Source organism: Dendrobates tinctorius, unplaced genomic scaffold, assembly GCF_039654945.1.
Source record: "Dendrobates tinctorius isolate UK_male_01 unplaced genomic scaffold, ASM3965494v1 ptg000117l, whole genome shotgun sequence".
NCBI lineage: Eukaryota > Metazoa > Chordata > Amphibia > Anura > Dendrobatidae > Dendrobates > Dendrobates tinctorius.
The window spans coordinates 7,163,223-7,186,579 of record NW_027361785.1 but is presented as its reverse complement, the minus strand read 5'-3'; the positions used below and the strand labels follow the sequence as shown (position 1 = coordinate 7,186,579).

Here is a 23,357-nt window from a genome sequence, read left to right as displayed (position 1 = left end):
TTGTGTGTACGGGGTGTACGGAGTGGAGCCACGTGTGTACGGAGCGGAGTCGTTTGTGTACGGGGTGTACGGAGTGGAGCTGCGTGTGTATGGAACGGAGCCGCATATGTACGAGGTGTACGGAGCAGAACCGCTTGTGTATGAGGTGTGCGGAGCCATGCGTGTACAAGGTGTATGGTGGCGAGCATTCATACATCCCAACTGTCCCAGATCCAGCAGGACAGTCCCGACTTGAGTCTGCCACACTGCCCCGGCCAGGAGGTTACTTTTCCCGCGGACACAGGAGTACACGGCGGAGCCCCGAGGAGCACTTTAAAATTCGCACGTGACATTCCACCGGAAGTGACGTGCTGGAAGCTGACCGGAAATGAGGTAATTTCAGGAGGAGATTATGACGGAACCATGAATGCACTTCAGGGAGTGCTTCAGATCCATCACCGTGTCCTCCTCCGACAGCGTGGAGAGCGGGACTGCCTTGGAATCGGGGATGCCGGCCATGTGAGCAGATCATGATATGTCCTGCATCGGGAGGCTCAGGTGGGCACTACAATGGGAGCCGGGCTGCTATAGTATCTTTATAGAATCTGTATTTCTTTCTCTCTCTGTTTCTTTATCTCTCTCTCTTCTTTCTTTCCCCTCTTCCTTTCTCCCTCTCTGTTCTTTCTTTCGCTCTGTTCTTTCTATCTTTCTTTCCCCTAAATCAAGAGAGCTCTAATCTTTCTTTCTCTCTCTGTTATTTCTTTCTCTGTTCTTTCTTTCTCACTCTGTTCTCTTACTTTCCCCTCTTTCCTTCTCTCTCTCCATTCTTTCTTTCCTCTCTTTCTCTCTATCTGTTCTTTTTTTCTCTGTTCTTTCTTTCTCTGTTCTTTCTCTCTGTTCTTTCTTTCTCTCTCTCTCTGTTCTTTCTTTCTTTCCCCTCTTTCTTTCTTTCTCTCTCTGTTCTCTTTCTTTCACTCTTTTCTTTCTTTCTTTCCCCTTTCTTTCTCTCTCTGTGTTCTTTCTTTCTCATTCTTTCTTTCTTTCTCTGTTCTGTCTTTCTTTCTCTTTCTTTCCCTCTTTGTTCTTTCTTTCCTTCCCCTCTTTCTTTGTTTCTCTCTCTGTTCTTTTCTCTATCCTCTCTCTCTTTTTCTCTGTTCTTTCTTTCCCCTCTTTCTTTTTTTCTCTCTCTCTGTTCTTTTTTCTGTCCCCTCTTTCATTCTCTCTGTTCTTTCTTTCTCCGTTTCTTTCGTTCCTCTCTTTCTTTTTCTCTTTGTTCTTTCTTTCGCTCTATTCTTTCTGTCCCCTGTTTCTTTCTCTCTGTAATCTTTTTCTTTCTCGCTCTCTGTTTTCCTTTCTTTCTCTCTGTTCTTTCTTTCTCGCTGTTCTCTCTTTGTTCTTTCTTTCTCTTTCTCTCTCTGTTCTTTCTTTCTTTCTCTCTGTTTCTTTCTTCTTTTTTCCCCTTATTTCTTTCCCTCTCTGTTTTTTCTTTCTTTCTTTCTTTCTCTCTGTTCTTTCTTTTCCTCAGTACCAGTCAATGTGCCAACAGTACCAGCCACTGTGCCCATAATGCCAGCCACTGTGCCCGTAATGCCAGCCACTGTGCTCTCAGTACCAGTCAGTGTGATCAGCAGTGCTAAATGGGTGCGGTTGGGGCGCAGACATGGGTGTGGCCAGGGGCATGGCCTAAAATTTGCCGCAGCCTTTGTCCCTCTTTCCCTTCTTCAAAAGTTGGGAGGTATGATATTGTACTGTAAATTGTCATGTATTTTCAGTATTGGATCTGCCATAGAGTAAAACAATATTACTATATTACAGTACCCAAATAATTGTACCATACATAGCCTAAAAAAGCTAGAAATTTAATAAGCCAAATGATGAGATATAAGAGCATCATACAGTGGGTCATATACCATCTATACTATTGCCCGTGATGGCTACCGCCGTCATAAGCAATAGTTTCTAACTTCACCTGCTCTTTTCCAGACGGGAAGCATGGTCTGAATCACATGCACAACTTATATTATTTATGTAGGCATCCCACAACTTGGACTGTCCTGAATGGAGTTCAGGTCATCACCAATCATCCAGACCTTGAGGCATGAAACAATCCATGTCACTTCTGCCTCCCACATATGCAGCTGTTGGAACAAATTTCCTGCAAACGTTGGTTGAAGATTTTTAATGTTATTACCAAAAACAGCTTGTTCCGTGACCTCAAAGTGTTGTACTGTATAAACTCCATGTTACAGTGCATGACTTATGTATCAAATTGCCCTCTTTAGCAGCGGTTTGCACTTCAGCATCTTTGTATAGCCATAGGATACACAGCCGGCTTCTCGATCATCCTACTGTCAGTTCTGGTTATGCGCTAATAACTGCCAAGTGTTAATTATCCCCGCTAAGCAGGGCAAGATCTTGAGTTTTGGCACACGATCCACATAAGCAGACAACACAAGGCTGAAGACACCTTTTAGGTTGAAGGCAAAAACAAAATAAAGCCAATAACATCATTTGTATAGGATGCCTTACATGTCTTCACCATCTGACCAGATATATAAATATCTAACGTGACTCACGATTAAAATCAGCCAGAAAGAAAAAAACATCAATGTGAAACACAATGATTTTCCAACGAAGAATTGTTCATGCATTCCATTGCGATGCTTCAAGAGCATTGTGCCAAACTATAATCCAGACATATTCAAAATATCCCAGGATGACAGCACTTGGAAAGGTTTGAAAATCCAACACTCCGTTCATCGGCATGACTAATTGGAAACAGATGTCAAAAAACAAGCTCAACAAAATCTGCAAATATTTTTTAACCTTTTTTATGCATTTGGGGCCTGATTATGTCATATTAATGCATATACATTATGAAAATCAAAACATAAAGACATCATTTAGGTTCAAGCAAATTCAGAACCTGTTATGTTTTGTGTATGAAACAAAAGTTCTTTATTTTCAACAACACTTTAGACTGAAACTTTAAAAAAGACAAATGATGTAGTTCAGTCATTTTTGTTCCTTAGGTCAATTACAGTACACTCTAAAGGTATACACAGTAAAGCTTATCAAGTGTTAATCTATCAGCAGGTTTTTGGTATGTAATCTGAGAGCAGCATGATGTAGGGGCAGAGACCCTGATTCCAGTGATCAGTATGACTTATTAGGCTGCTTGGTGTAGTTTCAGTAAAATCAGTGTTTTATCAACTGGAGATTATCCCAAGAGGACTAGTTGTCTCCTGCCATGTAGTCCTGCTGTGTGTAACCACACTCCCAACAACTGATTTTAACAGCTGTCTGCCTATGCACAGTGTATACAGAAAGCTGCCAATCAGGGTTATAAAAAGCTCAGCTTGTATAGAATTCGTAGATCTGCAGCAGCAAAAACAATGATTTTATCAACACTGCAGCAACCAGTATTGTAAGGGATGTATCGCTGGAATCAGGATCTCTGTCCCTATATCATGATACTCTCAGAGTACACAGTAAAAACTTACAAATAGATTCCCTTTAATAACTATAATGACAATGGGGCTAATCCATGTGCGGACCTGCATTCACATCGGCAGAAAACTCTGATTTCTGCCGCAGATTCTCCAAAAAATGCATGTCCTATCTGCCCCAGGTACATCCAAAATGTGTGACCATTGCATTAGATAGTGTCTCCGTTCCAACCCATGGAGGGAGCGTCGAGAGTTGGCCATATGGGGCACACGGCGAAGGGTTGTCTTTATGGAACATTTTCGGTAACGACAGTTTTTAGAACCGCTGGGCCATTCCTTTTTCTGGGCACGCTCAGCCAGTAAAGGCAAATTTTAACGTTGATAATGGGTTGGATTGTAATTTCCTCCCAAAAATCCTTGTATGCGAGGAATTATCACCCTCAGCTCTAGAATAATCCACACCAGCGTGCGCAGTCACTGGTCTGAACGTCGCTTTACAGTCTGCACTCAATTTAAAATATGCATTAATACGGAAAAACTAAAGGGAAAAGCTCCATTTACATCAGCAGGAGTCACCTGCATCTAGTTCTTTGTGTGAGAAAGCTGCCCACTCCATGGAAAAACTGGGACAACACCGGCTTAATGACTTCCAATAATGAACAGCATGAATGCACTTGTAAGTTGTCCAGACTTCCCCTTCAATGCCAGACGCTATTGATTTCACCAGTGTGTATTTTACATAAGTAATATAAAGGAGAATTCTAGCCTTGAATCTAGCGCAATCTATATCGTCAATGAAGCTTTGACAATTTAGTAACCACCTTGATCAATAACGCAAACCAACATTACAGTAAGCAAGATACTCCATTTACTAAAAGAGAATGCATTACTTGGTGAGCTATGTAACGCCACTCTCCACATCATACCACGTCTAGCTAACGTGCCGACGAGCGTACATTCTCTCATCCGAGACAATCGGGCGGATTATGCTAATCACACTCAGATCAGCATGCGATCATAATGAGATCTTTCTTCTCTGTTCTGAAATTGGACTGCACTCAGATGTCATCCGAGTATAGTCTGATGTTTTTCACGCACTCATTGAATTGCATGGCCAAGTACTATCCTACTATTGGATCAAATGAGCATACAAAGATTTTTTCCTCGCTCCGAGGAAAAACTGAACATGTGCACGGTCCCACAGAATAACATTTTGTTGGATCACACATGGACTGAGTGCGCAAGCTCTTATGCTGAAGTGCACCGCACGTCCACTTTTGCAATTTTATTTATTGTCTCATTGCCCGTGGAAAGAATGAAAGTGAAAGGAAATATAACTGATGTAGAACATACAGGACCTTGGTTTGTTGTCTATTACCATGGAGACACACCGGTCTGTGTCGGAGCTGTAGGCACAAAGCAATAGGTCAGTTTTAATGATGTTTGGCAAAGTTGCTTCATCATTTAACATGCTATAGGACAATAAAAAAGAAAAGAAAAACATGTTGCACATTGGGCATTCCTCCATCAAAGCAGCAACTAACAAGTTGCCCTGCAAAGTGGGTTTCGATCTCTTTCTCAAAACTGAGTATTGGGAAGGGGTTGTCAAATATGATGAAATCAGCGTTACTTATCAATCTGAATTGCTGCCTCTACAGCGCTGTCACCATGCTGGCTTTTGATGGCACCGGCAGCAGTACTGACATCTGATATAAGTCGCCCAACCCTAGAGCCAATCAATGGCCTCAGCACTGCAGTGCGTCGACTTTATAGACAGATGCACTAGTCAGGGGATCTGCAATCACACCCGGGCCCTGGAGCCTAAAGGGCTCATGACGTCCCTTTGGCCTAAGTGAAAAGACCAATGTTAATAAAAACTTGGGGGCCCATTGGAGCGTTTGCATTATAGACCATGTGCTTCAAGTTACGCCACTGGCAGTAGCAAAGGGAAGGTGGTACAATCTGGTAAGCAACAATTTTTTTGTTTTTTTTCTTTTATTTTCCACTTTTTTACAAACTCTTCCCTCTTACTAGTTTTAAAAAAAATAGCAAAGAACTTGACCTTCTTTAAAGGGAATTTGTCACCACTTTTGAGCTACGTAACCTATGAATATGGGCATACAGGTTATAGACGGCGGAAAACAGTCCTCCCTGTGTCTCATATCAGATGCCTTGCTGTAGATAAATCATCCTTTATCACTTTATATAAATGCCTTCTTCCCGACTCTGGGGAGGACGCTGCCTGGAAGATAACTCTGCCTCCGTACTTCCCTATGGTGCCGGCGAGTCACCGGTACTTCCGCTCCCAGATTACAGAACAAGAACCCGACATCACAGGCACACAGTGACGCTGTGGGACGCGACTCACATGATAATGAAGTACGGGCAGAGTTATCTTCCGGGCACCATCACCCCAGTGATAAAAGCAGATTTCTCAACAACAGAGTATCTGATATGAGACACAGGGAGGACTTTTTTCAGCCGTCTATCACCTGTATGCCCATAATAGTAGATTGCATAGCTCAAAAGTGGTGACAGATTTCCTTTAAGGAAAACAGGAATATCCACAATTTCCATACGTGAAGACAAATCTAGATGCACATGCTGAGAATCAGCGCCACGGCTCACTAGTGTTCACTAATTACTATAAATCTGCTGACCCTATACCCTTCTGACATACATCTATGAAGCATTAACCCTTCTCTTCCGAACAGCAAAAGGACGATAGTACAGTCCTCCTCACGACGATGAAAGGCTTCAAAGTGACCTAGATCTTTACGAATATTTTCCAAAGGGGATTGTCTACTCAGACTAAATTTCCTCTTAGGAAAATGCTGAGCTCCAATCATCTGTAGCAGCCTGGAGAGTTTGCACGGTCTGGCGGCATGAACAAGGAATAGTTGATGAATGATCTGCACTGGCCTTTTAGCGAGAACTCTGGCTCTTCTTGCGGTAATGTGATCTGATACCAGGCTATCTGGATATTCATTCTATGACTCAATGGGTTGTGGATGTTTTTCATTAGATTGTTTGACAACACAGGTTTTAAAACTTCTTAAGAATCCTCTGAATCAAGCAAAAGACAGAAAAAAGAAAATGACATATACCATCCATTACCTGCAAACTAAAAGATGACCTTTCCTGCACTGAGGCTGCTTGTGTAGAGGGAATTTGTTAGCATTTTTTTGCTATGTAATCTGACAGTAGCATGATATAGAGGCAAAAACTCCGATCCAGTGATGTATCACTTATTGGACTGCTTGGTGTATTTTTGATAGAATCCTTGTTTTCTTTGTTATTAAAAATGTAGCAGAGGTTAGAATTCTACTTTGTGTATAACCCAGCCCTCAGCCCTGAATAACATCCTCCTCTGTACACTTTACACTGTCAACAAGCTGCCAATCATTGGTGGGACGGGGTTACACAGATTAGCTGGACTGGCTTGCACATGAGACCTAGTCAGGCAGTGATAATCTCCGGCTAATAAAACACTGATTGTATTTAAACTACATCACACAACCTAATAAGTGATACATCCCTGGAATCAGGCTCCCTTGCTCTATAATATGCTGTGCTCAGATTATATAGCAAAAATCTGCAGACAAATTCCTTTTAACAGTGATAAGGAGAAGATCAGGCAACAGCACAGAAATGGAAATTCTGTGAGGTTCACTATACACAGTCATCCTGCATTAATTATAGATATTCTAATAGCTCCTTTACTGTATCTTTTGCTGATTCCTCCTCCTCTCACCTTCCCCTTACTGTTGGGGTTCCTCAAGGATCAGTCCTAGGCGCCCTCTTCTTCTCCTTGTACACTGCCCCTATTGGTCAAAGAATCAGTAGATTTGGTTTCCAGTACCATCTCTATGCTGATGACACCCAATTATACGCTTCCTGTCCTGACATCACGCCTGCCTTTCTAGAAAACACCGGCGATTGTCTAAACGCTGTGTCTAACATCATGTCCTCACTATATCTGAAACTGAACTTGTCAAAGACTGAACTCCTTGTGTTTCCTCCCACTACTAATGTAACTATACCCGACATTGCCATTTCCGTGTGTGGTTCCACTATTACTCCTCAGCAACATGCCCGCTGTCTTGGGGTCATACTTGACTCTGAGCTTTCCTTTGCCCCCCACATCCGATCACTGGCTCGCTCTTGTCATCTGCACCTCACAAACATCTCTAGAATTCGACCTTTTCTTACTTTTGACTCCGCAAAAACTCTTACTGTTTCTATAATCCATTCTCGTCTCAACTATTGTAACTCTCTTCTAATCAGTCTCCCTCTTACCAAACTCTCCCCTCTCCAATCTGTCTTGAATGCTGCAGCCAGGATCATATTCCTCACCAATCGTTACACCGATGCCTCTACCTTGTGCCAGTCATTACACTGGCTACCCATCCACTCCAGAATTCAGTATAAACTTATTACCCTAACCCACAAAGCTCTCCATGGCTCAGCACCACCCTACATCTCCTCTCTTGTTTCAGTCTACCACCCTACCCACACCCTCCGTTCTGCTGATGACCTGAGGTTAGCATCCTCAACAATCAGAACCTCCCACTCCCGTCTCCAAGACTTTACACGTGCTGCGCCAATTCTTTGGAATGCACTTCCCAGGTCAATACGATTAGTCCTCAATCCCCACAAGTTGAAGCGTGCCCTGAAAACGCATTTATTCAGACTGGCCTACCGCCCCAACACATTAACCTAATCTATCCCTGTGTGGCACAGCCAAAAGTTTTACCATAACCAGGTTCCCCACATCATGTTCCCACATGCTTTATGCATCCATTAGCCCTCTGTGTCTGTACTGTTACACACTTAACATTATGGCTGGTCCATACAATCAGGGCAACTGTTACCATCCACCTTTCGTGTCTCCCCTTTTTCCTCATAGATTGAAAGCTTGCGAGCAGGGCCCTCACTCCTCTTGGTATTTGTTATAATCTACTGTATGTGATTATTGTTATGCTGTAATGTCTATTGTCTGTACAAGTCCCCTCTATAATGTAAAGTGCTGCGGAATATGTCGGCGCTATAGAAATAAAATTTATTATTATTATTAATAGGACAGAAGATGCCTGAGATTGGAAAATCATGGCATTTTAAGAGTTTAGAGATGATACCGGGGTATCAGGGCTAGATTCCTCCGATACAAAGAATGAGACTACATGGTGCCCGTTGCGCTTGTGCCGCCTGGCATAGCAGTATGGTAACTGTCGGACATAGTGAGTTACATAACAATTAGGACAATGTACATTGTGCGCATTTCTTTTATATTAATGTGTAACCAGTCATATAAAGCGACATTAATGTACCATACTCGTACAATTCTCAGGATTACTGTTGACTTCTTCAGGTCACCATTATAATATACAGCACAATGAATGGCTCTTGATGTCTTTAGCATTGCTGGCATTGGATTACACTGCACACATAATACATCCCTCATTTAATCTGAAATGTAGGAAAGAACAGACAGCTGTAGGGACACAATCATCCAAGCCTTTGGCGTTGTGACGCATTTTACTGCCCGTGTTCAGGTGCTTGGCCTGGCTCCAGTACTATACTACTGCTGGTAGTTGGATTTACACTCAATTTAAGATGGAGATTTTAGTATCTTTGTTTAGGAAAACAGTTGAGCTATTTATACCCAAAATCAAAGTAGTGCCCTCTTATATAGGCCATAAATGAGCTGTAATCGACTATATACAGGTCAATGGGCATTCATCACATTGGCCGGCACATAGTATATGGGACAGAACGACCGTTAATGCCATTGTTCTGCTCCCATGCAGCATGCGTGCCCTGTAAAGTGGCGGCATAAAAGATCCAATCACACAATGAAAGAGTCGTCATCATACTGTACGTCTGCTGATTAGCACCATGTTTAGGTGGGCCGATGTTCTTCAGCACAGTTTACCATTATCGGCCCGTTATTATATGTCCAACTCCCAGCACCTCCACCGATTAGATGGTTCAACGGGCTGGGGAGATACCAGAAGTCAAACCTCCAGGGATCTAATATTTTACCCTTTCCAAAGTACATGGACAAGCCCTTTAAGTAGTAGAGCATTCCATTGACAAGAAGCTGTAAGAGAGCGGGGGTCAATAGAAAGCAGTTATCACATGGCGGTACGCCCCTAAATATGGATATATTACCGTTTATAGTATTTCTCATTAGATAGATATAGATCATTATAGCATTGTTCTTAGGGGCATAACAATAGCGGGTGCAGGGCGTGAAGTTGCAGCTGGGCCTTGGAGCCTAGTGGGCACAAATCGTCCCATTGACACATAGAAGAAGAACAATATTCATGACGGTGATGGTTGGAGGTCCTGTTTCACATTTTACATTGGGCTACAAGTAACATCACTGATTGTTCTAATAACGTCAGTAATGTCACCAGCAATCAAATAATAGTATACAGTAGTTATAGAGGGTCCAAAGGGTGGTCTACATTCTGTACAACCTTAATATTCTTTTTGTTCTCAGAGGTGTTTGGTAGTAACTTACAGCGCATTACACTGAGATTCTCGTGAACAAGCTTTTGTAAGAACGCTCGTTTCACAGTAATTTCGCAGTGTAAACAGGCTGACAATCACCCGACTATCAGCAAAACGCTTCTTCATCGGGTGAAATTATTTTTAAGCTTCCTTTAAAATCATCGTTCTTGGCAACGTAAATATAACTTGTGCTGCCAAGAACAATGGCGGTCTATGCACACTGAGCGATCTATTACACATTGCTCAGGTCGCATCGTTTAGTGCAATCGGTCCGTGTAAACAGGCTTTTAAAGGGAATTTGTCACCAGGTATTGCCATCTAATCTGAGAGCAGCATAATGTAGAGACAGAGACCCTGATTCCAGCGATGAGTCACTTACTGGGCTGCTTTCTGTAGTTTGGATAAAATCACTGTTTTATCAGCAGGAGATGAACATTATAGGACTAGTAAACCTGCTGCCATGTAATGTTCCATATTCATGCGCTCGGAATAGTCTCACCCCCATCTCTGATTGGCAGCTTTATGTATTAGCAGAAAGTTGCCAATCAGGGATGTGGACTGGGTTATACAGACATTTGGATATCTGCTAGGTCTGAAGCAGAGAAGACGGATTTTTAAAAAGAACAGCAAGCAGCTCAGTAAGTGATACATCGCTGGAATCAGGGTCTCAGTCTCTACATTATTGTACTCTCAGATTGGGTAGCAAAAACCTGGTGACAGATTCCCTTTAAACAATGGCCAATCCTTAAATATTTAGTGATGGGTGGACATTTAGTGTCGCTGGTCCATAAATTCCTTTCTCCACTAAGAATACACGTATGCTCACCCAAGTAAGCATGCATAAGTATGGTAGGTCAAGAAGAATAGCTGTCAGCCAACTGCTAATGAAAGTATATGGCTGCCTTTAGGTATGTTCAAATATGGCAAATTAGTTTAAAAAATCTTGGGGACAAAAAATCTACAGCAACTAAAGCATCCTTCAGATCTGCAGTTATCGGCCGCCTGTCACCAGGGCAGACCCCAATAACGCTGGCCAATCAGATGCAAAGGTCTAGCTAGTAGAGATTTCTATCATGTGAACCTTCTCAGCATATGGTTCCCTTAAAGAGCAAGGTCTGCGTAAGTGGCATAAGGCATGGCAGTTCAAAGCGGGGCGGACCAAGATGGAGCAGCAATAACAGTATATGGCCCCTTTGCAGTCCCATAGCTCATTACAATGCACATCAGGGGCTTCACTGCTGTGGAGCTGGAGGTGAGCCCACCTACCTATGGCCCCTGCTGAGATACTGACATCAGAAGAGAGGGAATGGGAACAGCACAGAGTTGTAAGGCTCGTCCTGGCCCTTCCATCTGCCCTTCATCAGGAGCGCCTTGTATAACAGTTTCCATGGCCTCAGTTGTGATAGGAGACACCTCCAGAGTCAGCTCTGTACATGACAATTCAGACATCAGCATGGTGACAGTGCCCATAAAACTTTATGGACATATTATATCATATGTGGGGCTACCAGTGACCCAGGTGTCTCCAGGGGACCTCGTCCAGCTACAGCCCCCAACAACAGCCACCTTGGCTACCATCATCTCCATAGCAGCATGTCAGTACACGGGACTACGTGATATAACAAGAAAATATAAAATACATGTAAAATATCACTGCACAAGCAGAAGCCAGCAGAATACAGCTGTCAGCCATCACTCCTGCCCTGTATGGAAACTGTGAGACATATAAGAGTAGAGAGTCTCCCGGGCAGGACAGGGTTAATATTGTGATGTAATGCGGAATAATCGCATGGTAAATCATTTATACTGGATTCCTAGCCTGGGCGATGTACATGCCGGCCATACATGTAATCAGTTATGTGCCCAGTGCCAACAGGGGGCACAAGCCTGGCATCCTACATCTCAGGATGACATGCCACCACTGGCATGCTGGGACTGCCACAGCCCCCTAACCAATGAGTCATTCCATGGTCCATAGATGTGTGCCATTCACAGCACCATAGTGAATGAGGACAGGAGCCCCTGATTTCACATGGCAGAGGAGTCGTGAATGCCATGTGTAGCTGTGCCCCTGCATTAGGTGACACTATGGCACCGTGCCCCCAGCTGTGCCCCGAGTGATACGTGAACCTGCAGACTGGCACAGCTGGGCACAGCAGTAGATCGCTCACATGGCACAGGCAGTATGAAGATGCCACATCAGCTGGCACACAAAGCAAATCCGTAACACGTGAGCCACTGGCACATACCTTGGCTAGCAGGATGGCATTTTGGCTGGCAGCAGCCAGGTCCCTCAGGCTGGAGGTGTGCGGGTGAGTCCCTCCGGTGGCAGCACATCCCGGGCTGTGGTTGTTGCTGTTGTTACTGCCAGCACAGTGGTGCCCGCCAGCAGTGGGGCTCCCCGTGGGGCTGTTTCTGGGTCTCTGCCGGATCCCATCCAGGAGCCGGACTAGCAGGATATTGGCCGGTAGATCATCCACCCCGCACTCCACCAGGATGCGGCACTCCGGGCAGCGGAGCTCGTTCCGGGAGCTGACGATGCTCTGCAGGCAGCGGCGGCAGAAGGTGTGCTGGCACGGCAATACCCGGGCACTGGTGTCCAGCCGCTCCAGGCACACGGAGCACTCCAGCAGATCCAGCAGCGAGGACTCGTCCATGTCTGCCGCCCCGTCTCTCCTGCTGCCTCCCCGTCTCCTCTCCTCCTCTTCCCCCTTGGATGGCTTCTGTGGTCCCTTAGAGGTGCACAGCCAGGATGCCCCGAGGAGCATCTAGAACAGCCGGAGGGGGCACAAGCCAGGCAGGGAAATGTCCAACTCCACAGTCCCGGAATCTGGAGGCTGCCTGGCACTGTGGTGCCTCACATGGGCCACTTCATGGAAGCACAGCGCAGCCCCTCACCGCCTCCGTGCCAGCCCCTAACTTCATGGCAGTGCCCCTGATCAGCAGCGGGGCATGTGCGGCATTGTGCTGCCTTCTGGTGACCTGTCCCTCACCCCCTCTGCAGCTCCACAGCAGCTGTGTAACCTGAGCGCAGCCTGCCAATGGAGGGAGGAGGAGCAGGCTGGTCGGGGCTGACTGACGGGGGGACTGACGGTGGGACCGATTGACGGTGGGACTGACTGACGATGGGACTGACTGACGGTGGGACTGACTGACGGTGGGACTGACTGACGGGGGGACTGACGGTGGGACTGACTGACGATGGGACTGACTGACGATGGGACTGACTGACGGTGGGACTGACTGACGGTGGGACTGACTGACGATGGGACTGACTGACGGTGGGACTGACTGACGGTGGGACTAACTGACGATGGGACTGACTGACTGTGGGACTGACTGACTGTGGGACTGACTGACGGGGGGACTGACGGTGGGACTGACTGACGATGGGACTGACTGACGATGGGACTGACTGACGGTGGGACTGACTGACGGTGGGACTGACTGACGATGGGACTGACTGACGGTGGGACTGACTGACGGTGGGACTAACTGACGATGGGACTGACTGACGGTGGGACTGACTGACGGTGGGACTGACTGACGATGGGACTGACTGACGATGGGACTGACTGACTGTGGGACTGACTGACGGTGGGACTGACTGACGATGGGACTGACTGATGGTGGGACTGACTGACTGTGGGACTGACTGACGGTGGGACTGACTGACGGTGGGACCGACTGACTGTGGGACTGACTGACGGTGGAACCGACTGACGGTGGGGCTGACTGACTGACGGTGGAACTGACTGACGGTGGGACTGACTGACGATGGGACTGACTGATGGTGGGACTGACTGACGGTGGGACTGACTGACTGTGCGACTGACTGACGGTGGGACTGACTGACGATGGGACCGACTGACGGTGGGACCGACTGACTGTGGGACTGACTGACGGTGGGACTGACTGACTGACGGTGGAACTGACTGACGGTGGGACTGACTGACGATGGGACTGACTGATGGTGGGACTGACTGACGGTGGGACTGACTGTGGGACTGACTGACGGTGGGACTGACTGACGATGGGACCGACTGACGGTGGGACCGACTGACTGTGGGACTGACTGACGGTGGAACCGACTGACGGTGGGGCTGACTGACTGACGGTGGAACTGACTGACGGTGGGACTGACTGACTAACGGTTGGGCTGACAGACGGTGGGGCTGACTGACGGTGGAACTGACTGACGGTGGGACCGACTGACGGTGGGACTGACTAACGGTTGGGCTGACTGACGGTGGGGCTGACTGACGGTGGAACTGACTGACGGTGGGACCGACTGATGGTGGGACTGACTGATGGTGGGATTGACGGTGGGACTGACTGACTAACGGTTGGGCTGACTGACGGTGGAACTGACTAACGGTGGGACTGACTGATGGTGGGACTGACTGACGGTGGGACTGACTGATGGTGGGACTGACGGTGGGACTGACTGATGGTGGGACTGACGGTGGGACTGACTGACTAACGGTTGGGCTGACAGACGGTGGGACCGACTGGCGGTGGGACTGACTGACGGTGGGACTGACTGATGGTGGGACTGACGGTGGAACTGATTGACGGTGGGACTGACTAACTGTGGGACTGACTGACGGTGGGACTGACTGGCGGTGGAACTGACTGACGGTGGGACTGGCTGACTGTGGGACTGACTGACGGTGCAACTGACTGACGGTGGGACCGACTGACGGGGGACTGACTAACGGTGGGACTGACTGACTGTGGAACTGACTGAGGGTGGGACTGACTGACGGTGGAACTGACTGACTGTGGGACTGACGGTGGGACTGACTGACTAACGGTTGGGCTGACAGACGGTGGGGCTGACTGACGGTGGAACTGACTGACGGTGGAACTGACTGACGGTGGGACTGACTGATGGTGGGACTGACGGTGGGACTGACTGACTAACGGTTGGGCTGACTGACGGTGGAACTGACTAACAGTGGGACTGACTAACGGTTGGGCTGACAGACGGTGGGGCTGACTGACGGTGGAACTGACTGACGGTGGAACTGACTGACGGTGGGACTGACTGACTAACGGTTGGGCTGACAGACGGTGGGGCTGACTGACGGTGGAACTGACTGACGGTGGAGCTGACTGACGGTGGGACTGACTGATGGTGGGACTGACGGTGGGACTGACTGACTAACGGTTGGGCTGACTGACGGTGGAACTGACTAACAGTGGGACTGACTAACGGTTGGGCTGACTAACAGTGGGACTGACTAACGGTGGGACTGACTGACGGTGGGACTGACTGATGGTGGGACTGACTGATGGTGGGACTGACTGACGGTGGGACTGACTGATGGTGGGACTGACTGATGGTGGGACTGACTGATGGTGGGACTGATTGACTAACGGTTGGGCTGACAGACGGTGGGACCGACTGGCGGTGGGACTGACTGACGGTTGGGCTGACTGACGGTTGGGCTGACTGATGGTGGGACTGACTGACGGTGGGACTGACTGACGGTGGGACTGACTGATGGTGGGACTGACGGTGGGACTTACTGATGGTGGGACTGACTGACTAACGGTTGGGCTGACAGACGGTGGGACCGACTGACGGTGGGACTGACTGACGGTGGAACTGACTGACGGTGGGACTGACTGATGGTGGGACTGACGGTGGGACTGACTGACTAATGGTTGGGCTGACTAAAGGTGGGACTGGCTGACGGTGGGACTGACTGACGGTGGGACTGGCTGACGGTGGGACTGTGACGGTGGGACTGACTGATGGGACTGGCTGACGGTGGGACTGACTGACGGGCAGGGCTGTGGAGTCGGTAAGCCAAACCTGCGACTCCGACTCCTCAATTTCCTTTACACCGACTCCGACTCCAACTCCGACTCCACGACTCCGACTCCGACTCCCACACATATTGCTTATATTTAAGTGAAAAATTTATTGTAGTACAATGTGAACCTCAGACATTTAATCATTTTTATGATCCAATAATCAAGATATTTAGATAGAACAGAATATATATTGGTGTACTACCCGGTTTTCATTCTTTTTGGTACAGATACGATATGGATAGACAGATATGGATAAATGGATAGATAGAGCAGATTTCTAATCTGCTTTTGCTATTGAAAACATTATCTATGAGCTCAAAAACCTTTCAGGTGATGCAGTTTTTTAAAAAGATGATCAACTTTTGCAGCTGAAAAACATATCCTCAAAAAACACAGGAAAAACGCTGTGTGTGAATGTAGCCTTAGATCAGGAATAGAACAGCCATTTATAGGACATTTCATAACTTTCCCAAACTCCTATGAAAAAATATTCAGCACATCCTGCATTGAACTACTGTGCCCAATTTATTATATATTTTAGGAGTCGGAGTCGGTCCATTTTATACCGACTCCAACTCCGACTCCGACTCCACCAAAATGAGCTCCGACTCCGACTCCACGACTCCGACTCCGACTCCACAGCCCTGCTGACGGGACTGGCTGACGGTGGGACTGTGACGGTGGGACTGACTGACGGTGGGACTGACTGACGGTGGGACTGTGACGGTGGGACTGACTGACGGTGTGACTGACTGACGGTAGGACTGACTGACGGTGGGGCTGACAGTGGGAATTGCGAATGACTGACGGTGGGACTGACAGTGGGATGGGCTGACGGTGTGACTGACTGACGGTGGGGCTGACTGACTGCCAGGGATGAGGTGCAGTCAGCCTTCATCTCTGCTGTTCCTGCTCCTACAGTGACGGTGCCATCATCATAAGAGGCAATGCAGGGACGTGTAACGTGGGGGCTCCTCAAACAACTTTGGCAGCAAAATCTCTCTCTGGCTCTCTCTCTCTTTTCCAGAGTCTCTCTCTCTCTCTCTTTTCCAGAGTCGTGTCACTTTACATTTCATGAACTATCAGCTAAAAACGGATCCGTCAAAAAACGGATCCTGTGTCATCCGTTTGTGGCAAAACGGAAACGGATCTGTTTTTTCACACTCTGGCGGATTTTGACTGACGTAAAAAAACTGAAATGTGAAACAGGCCTAACAGAGAGGGACAATAAATGGCTGGCTGGTCCAGAGGGGTTCTGGACACAAAGCTGGTATCAAGCTGGACAGAACAACCCTGGTGTTATAGAAAGGGTTAACGCAGAGAGAGATTCCTCTTATTAACCACAGTTATTATCATAATATGCAAGAGATGAATACCCGGGCACCAGTTTCTGAAGCCTATTTTTAGTGTCTGCATGACACATATAGCTATTTCCCAGAGATGGCAGCGCTCACGCAGTCTGCAGGTAAATCCTGGACAATATCATAAAGTGCGGTAATGCTAATATTGCAAATGCAGGAGCAGGGATTACAGAAACAAACGCGAGACATGGCGGACAACAATTGTTTTGCGCTTCTACAGGTCTGTAATTACGTTCTGATTTATCTGCAGACTGCGTGAGTGCTGACATCTCTTCCTCTCCTTGAAAGCAATTATAGCTTGGTCCAAATAGGATCTGGGCATAAAAGGTGGCACCAAGTTTGGCAGTACAACACGTTTTATTGATTTACATACGTAAGGGCTCATGCAGATGTCGGATCACGGACCGCAATGCACAGATCGGCTGCAGGTCTCCTGACCGGAGCATGACAACTTCTTATATATCTACTAGCTGAAGAGCCTGGCGCTGCCCGGGCATATTGACTAACTACGGTTAGTTATAACAAATTATAATGATTATATCTATACTAGATTATGGCCCGATGCTATCGCATCGGGAGGATGCGATAGCATCACACCTCTTGCCATGTTAACCCTCAACACACACACTCCTCAACACACACTCCTCTCACCTTTCACCATCTCCACTCACTCTTTCACTCCACATACGACCCCTTCTCTCACTCCATCTCTCATACTCATGTCGTCATCGCCGCTGCTCCACGATCCCCGACATCTTCTTCCGCCGGCGCCATCCTGGATCCAGACGTTGTCAACGCCGGCGACATGTTCTTGCGGCGACGCCATCTTGAGTATCGTGAAATCCCGCGATAGTCAAGATAGCGTCGCCGGAAGAACATGTCGCCGGCGTGGACGACGTCGGGATCCAAAATGGCGTCGGCGAAATCTCGCGAGTTTTCGCCGACGCCATTTTGGATCCCGACGTCGTCCTCGCCGGCGACATGTTCTTGCGGCAACGCCATCTTGACTATCGCGGGATTTCGCCGATCCAAAATGGCGTCGCCGCAAGAACATGTCGCCGGCGTGGACGACATCGGGATCCAAAATGGCGTCGGCGTAATCTCGCGAGATTTCGCCGACGCCATCTTTTTGGATCCCGAGTCGTCCACGGCAGCGACATGTTCTTGCGGCGACGCCATCTTGAATCTCGTGGGATTTCACGAAATCCGAGATGGCGTCGCCGCAAGAACATGTCGGCGGCCTGGAGAACGTCTGGATCCAGGATCGTGGCGGCGGAGGAAGATGTCGGGGCAGCGACGATGACGGTGTGAGTATGAGAAACGGAGTGAGAGAAAGGAACGTATGTGGAGTGAAAGAGTGAGTGGACGTGAGTGGAGGTGAAAGGTGAGAGGAGTGTGTGTTGAGGCGGTGTGGTGTGTTGAGGGTTAACATGTGCGTGTGTGTGGTGACGTCACCGGTTACAACTGGACGGAAGTTGTTACAACCGGAAGCTGCTTAGGGCATTTATTATTATAGATGATGAGGAAGAAGCCGTCTGTTGTTGGCGGTGATGGCGTGTAGAGGCTTCTTCAGCCAATGTAATAGATTTAGAGTTAGAGGATTCGTGTGTGAGACGACGGCGTTTATAAGCCTTAATCTTGTCAAGTCGATGCTGTTTTTCCTCAGGAGTCTCATTAGCACGGCGTTGTTTTTGTCGTAGTGCTAAAGCTGCTTTCCTTTCACTGGCATTGGCATACTGTGCATTGGTATTGAATGGTGGTATTGATAGGGCAGAAACAGATTGCTGATTAGTTATGTCAGTGAACGGCATATGGGATGAAGTGTAGCAGTAAATTGTTCCACATGCTGATGTGGAAGCATCCTGTTGTGAGTCTAATAATAATGATGAGGAAGAGGCCGTCTGTTGTCGGCGGTGACGGCGTGCAGAGGCTTCTTCAGCCAATCTTATGGATTTAGAGTTAGGGGATTCATGTGTGAGGCGACGGCGTTTATAAGCCTTAATCTTCTCAAGGCGATGGTGTTTTTCCTCAGGAGTCTCATTAGCACGGCGTTGTTTTTGTCGTAGTGCTAAAGCTGCTTTCCTTTCACTGGCATTGGCATACTTTTTGTTATGACTCATGTTGGCACAGGTAAAGGAGTCTATTTGGCAGTTATCTGGCAGTGAAGAAGGCGTCCTGGAGTATTGTAGAGTAAACAGATACTAATTGACCCTGTAATTGCCCAGCAGTAGTTATGAAGTGGTAGTGGCAAATTGGCCCTGTAGTTAGACACCGGCAGAGGAGCAAGGCAGCATTAGTTATGGCGGTAGAGGTAAATTGGGCCTGTAATTAGACACCGGCAGAGGAGCAAGGCAGCAGTAGTTATGGCGGTAGAGGTAAATTGGCCCTGTAATTAGACACCGGCAGAGGAGCAAGGCAGCAGTAGTTATGGCGGTAGAGGCAAATTGGCCCTGTAATTAGACACCGGCAGAGGAGCAAGGCAGCAGTAGTTATGGCGGTAGAGGCAAATTGGCCCTGTAATTAAACACCGGCAGAGGAGCAAGGCAGCAGTAGTTATGGCGGTAGAGGCAAATTGGCCCTGTAATTAGACACCGGCAGAGGAGCAAGGCAGCAGTAGTTATGGCGGTAGAGGCAAATTGGCCCTGTAATTAAACACCGGCAGAGGAGCAAGGCAGCAGTACTTATGGCGGTAGAGGCAAATTGGCCCTGTAATTAGACACCGGCAGAGGAGCAAGACAGCAGTAGTTATGGCGGTATAGGCAAATTGGCCCTGTAATTAGACACTAGCAGAGGAGCAATGCAGCAGTAGTTATGGCGGTAGAGGCAAATTGATCCTGTAATTAGACACCGGCAGAGGAGCAAGGCAGCAGTAGTTATGGCGGTAGAGGCAAATTGATCCTGTAATTAGACACCAGCAGAGGAGCAATGCAGCAGTAGTTATGGCGGTAGAGGCAAATTGATCCTGTAATTAGACACCGGCAGAGGAGCAAGGCAGCAGTAGTTATGGCGGTAGAGGCAAATTGGCCCTGTAATTAGACACCGGCAGAGGAGCAAGGCAGCAGTAGTTATGGCGGTATTGGCAAATTGGCCCTGTAATTAGACACCAGCAGAGGAGCAATGCAGCAGTAGTTATGGCGGTAGAGGCAAATTGATCCTGTAATTAGACACCGGCAGAGGAGCAAGGCAGCAGTAGTTATGGCGGTAGAGGCAAATTAGCCCTGTAATTAGACACCGGCAGAGGAGCAAGGCAGCAGTAGTTATGGCGGTAGAGGCAAATTGATCCTGTAATTAGACACCGGCAGAGGAGCAATGCAGCAGTAGTTATGGCGGTAGAGGCAAATTAGCCCTGTAATTAGACACCGGCAGAGGAGCAAGGCAGCAGTAGTTATGGCGGTATAGGCAAATTGGCCCTGTAATTAGACACCGGCAGAGGAGCAATGCAGCAGTAGTTATGGCAGTAGAGGCAAATTAGCCCTGTAATTAGACACCGGCAGAGGAGCAAGGCAGCAGTAGTTATGGCGGTATAGGCAAATTAGCCCTGTAATTAGACACCGGCAGAGGAGCAATGCAGCAGTAGTTATGGCGGTATAGGCAAATTGGCCCTGTAATTAGACACCGGCAGAGGAGCAAGGCAGCAGTAGTTATGGCGGTATTGGCAAATTGGCCCTGTAATTAGACACCGGCAGAGGAGCAAGGCAGCAGTAGTTATGGCGGTAGAGGCAAATTAGCCCTGTAATTAGACACCGGCAGAGGAGCAAGGCAGCAGTAGTTATGGCGGTAGAGGCAAATTAGCCCTGTAATTAGACACCGGCAGAGTAGCAAGGTAGCAATAGTTATGGCAGTATAGGCAAATTGGCCCTGTAATTAGACACCGGCAGTAAACAGGCATAGGACCAAGGCAGCAGTAGTTATGGTGGTACAGGCAATGCCAAGCATCCGCACAGCAAGTCGGCGTGAGGTAAATGACGCAATTTCACGAATGCAAGATGGCGTCGGCGAAATCTCGCGAGATTTCGCCGACGTCGTTGAGGCTGTGTGCACATGCTGCGGATTAGGTGCGGATTCATCCGCGCGGATTTTGTAAAATCCGCAGGTGAAACCGCAGGTCAAAAGACCTGCGGTTTTACCTGTGGATTGCTCTGCGGTTTTGCCCTGCGGTTTTTCATCTCCTCAATGGAGGAGATGGCAAACCGCAGGGGAATCCGCAGAAAGAATTGACATGTCAATTCTTTCTGCGGATTGAAAACCGCAGATAATCCGCGCGGAAAATTCCACACCGTCTGCACTGCGGTTTTTGATTCCCATAGGGAATCATGGTACTGTACACCGCAGCAAAATCCGCAGCGTGTGCACACAGCCTCACACCTCTTGCCATGTTAACCCTCAACACACCACACCGCCTCAACACACACTCCTCTCACCTTTCACCTCCACTCATGTCCACTCACTCTTTCACTCCACATACGTTCCTTTCTCTCACTCCGTTTCTCATACTCACACCGTCATCGTCGCTGCCCCGACATCTTCCTCCGCCGCCGCGATCCAGGATCCAGACGTTCTCCAGGCCGCCGACATGTTCTTGCGGGACGCCATCTTTGATTTCGTGAAGTCCCGCGATATTCAAGATGGCGTCGCCGCAACAACATGTCGCTGGCATGGGCGACATCGGGATCCAAAATGGCGTCGGCGTAATCTCGCGAGATTTCGCCGACGCCATCTTTTTGGATCCCGATGTCGGCGGCCTGGAGAACGTCTGGATCCTGGATCGCGGTGGTGGAGGAAGATGTCGGGGCAGCGACGATGACGTTGTGAGTATGAGAAACGGAGTGAGAGAAAGGAACGTATGTGGAGTGAAAGAGTGAGTGGACATGAGTGGAGGTGAAAGGTGAGAGGAGTGTGTGTTGAGGCGGTGTGGTGTGTTGAGGGTTAACGTGCGTGTGTGTGTGGTGACGTCACCGGTTACAACTGGACGGAAGTTGTTACAACGGGAAGCTGGTTAGGGCATTTATTATTATAGATACTAGCTGAAGAGCCCGGCGTTGCCTGGTCAGAGTAACCAACTGTGGTTAGGTATAACAAATTATAATGATTATATTGCACGTAAAAACATTTCACATCATATATTCAACACTACAGATTTGCAACACAAATTACCTAAACGATTACCCAAGTATTGATAGTATTTTATTTTCAACTCATTCAAGAGTCTCTTGATAAACGACATGTGTATCTGTGTATCTTAGGCTACTTTCAGACTTCAGATTTTTAATTCCGGCGGGCTGTGGCGAAAAGTTGTCAAACCTGATCCGGTAGAAGCCGCAGCCTGCCGGATCATCTGTTGAGGCCGGAGACGGTGTAGGAGAGGGAGAGGGCGAGAGAGACTTCGGGCATGCGCAGTGGAAAAAAGCGGTCCGGCGCTGTCAAAAAACGTTGCAGGGAACGTTTTTTGCAGACGCCGGACAGGCATTTTTTGCCGTTTCCGGCAAAAGCCGGACACGCCGCATGGCCATCAGGCGCAATGCGGCGATAATGCTAGTCTATGGGGGAAAAGCCGGATCCGGTGGCAACCGGCGCCGGATCCGGCTTTTACATTTTTCGCCGCATCGCACCTGATGCTTCCAAACTGAAGTCTGAAAGTAGCCTAACCCTATCCTGTGTGATAATGTCTGCTGAGCTGTGTACCTAATCCTCTCCTGTGTGATACTTTCTGCTGGGCTGTGTATCTAATCCTATCATGTGTTACTGACTGCTGAGCCGTGTATCTAATCCTATCCTGTGTGATGATACTGACTGCTGAGCCGTGTATCTAATCCTATCGTGTGTTACTGACTGCTCAGCCGTGTATCTAATCCTATCCTGTGTGATTCTGACTGCTCAGCCGTGTATCTAATCCTATCCTGTGTGATACTGACTGCTGAGCAGTATATCTAATCCTATCCTGTGTGATACTGACTGCTGAGCCGTGTACCTAATCCTATCGTGTGTTACTGACTGCTCAGCCGTGTATCTAATCCCATCCTGTGCGATACTGACTGCTGAGCCGTGTATCTAATCTATCCTGTGTGATACTGACTGCAGAGCCGTGTATCTAATCTTATTCTGTGTGATACTGTCTGCTGAGCCGTGTATCTAATACTATTCTGTGTGATACTGTCTGCTGAGCCGTGTATCTATTCCTATCCTGTGTGATACTGACTACTGAGCTGTGTATCTAATCCTATCC

At 47.8% G+C, this 23,357-nt stretch overlaps 1 protein-coding gene across 2 annotated transcripts in view; it reads right to left on the bottom strand.

The window, feature by feature from the left end:
• The window catches only part of SH3RF3 (SH3 domain containing ring finger 3), a 631,222-nt gene extending 618,163 nt beyond the window's left edge, over positions 1–13,059 (bottom strand). Inside the window, exon 1 of one of the 2 annotated variants that reach the window (XM_073590505.1) lies at positions 12,197–13,059. In XM_073590505.1, the coding sequence (XP_073446606.1) occupies positions 12,197–12,715 (519 nt within the window). In that variant the 5' untranslated portion in view covers positions 12,716–13,059. The remainder of the gene's footprint in view (positions 1–12,196) is intronic. The other variant, XM_073590506.1, reaches the window with a different exon arrangement.
• Positions 13,060–23,357: the final 10,298 nt, after the last annotated feature.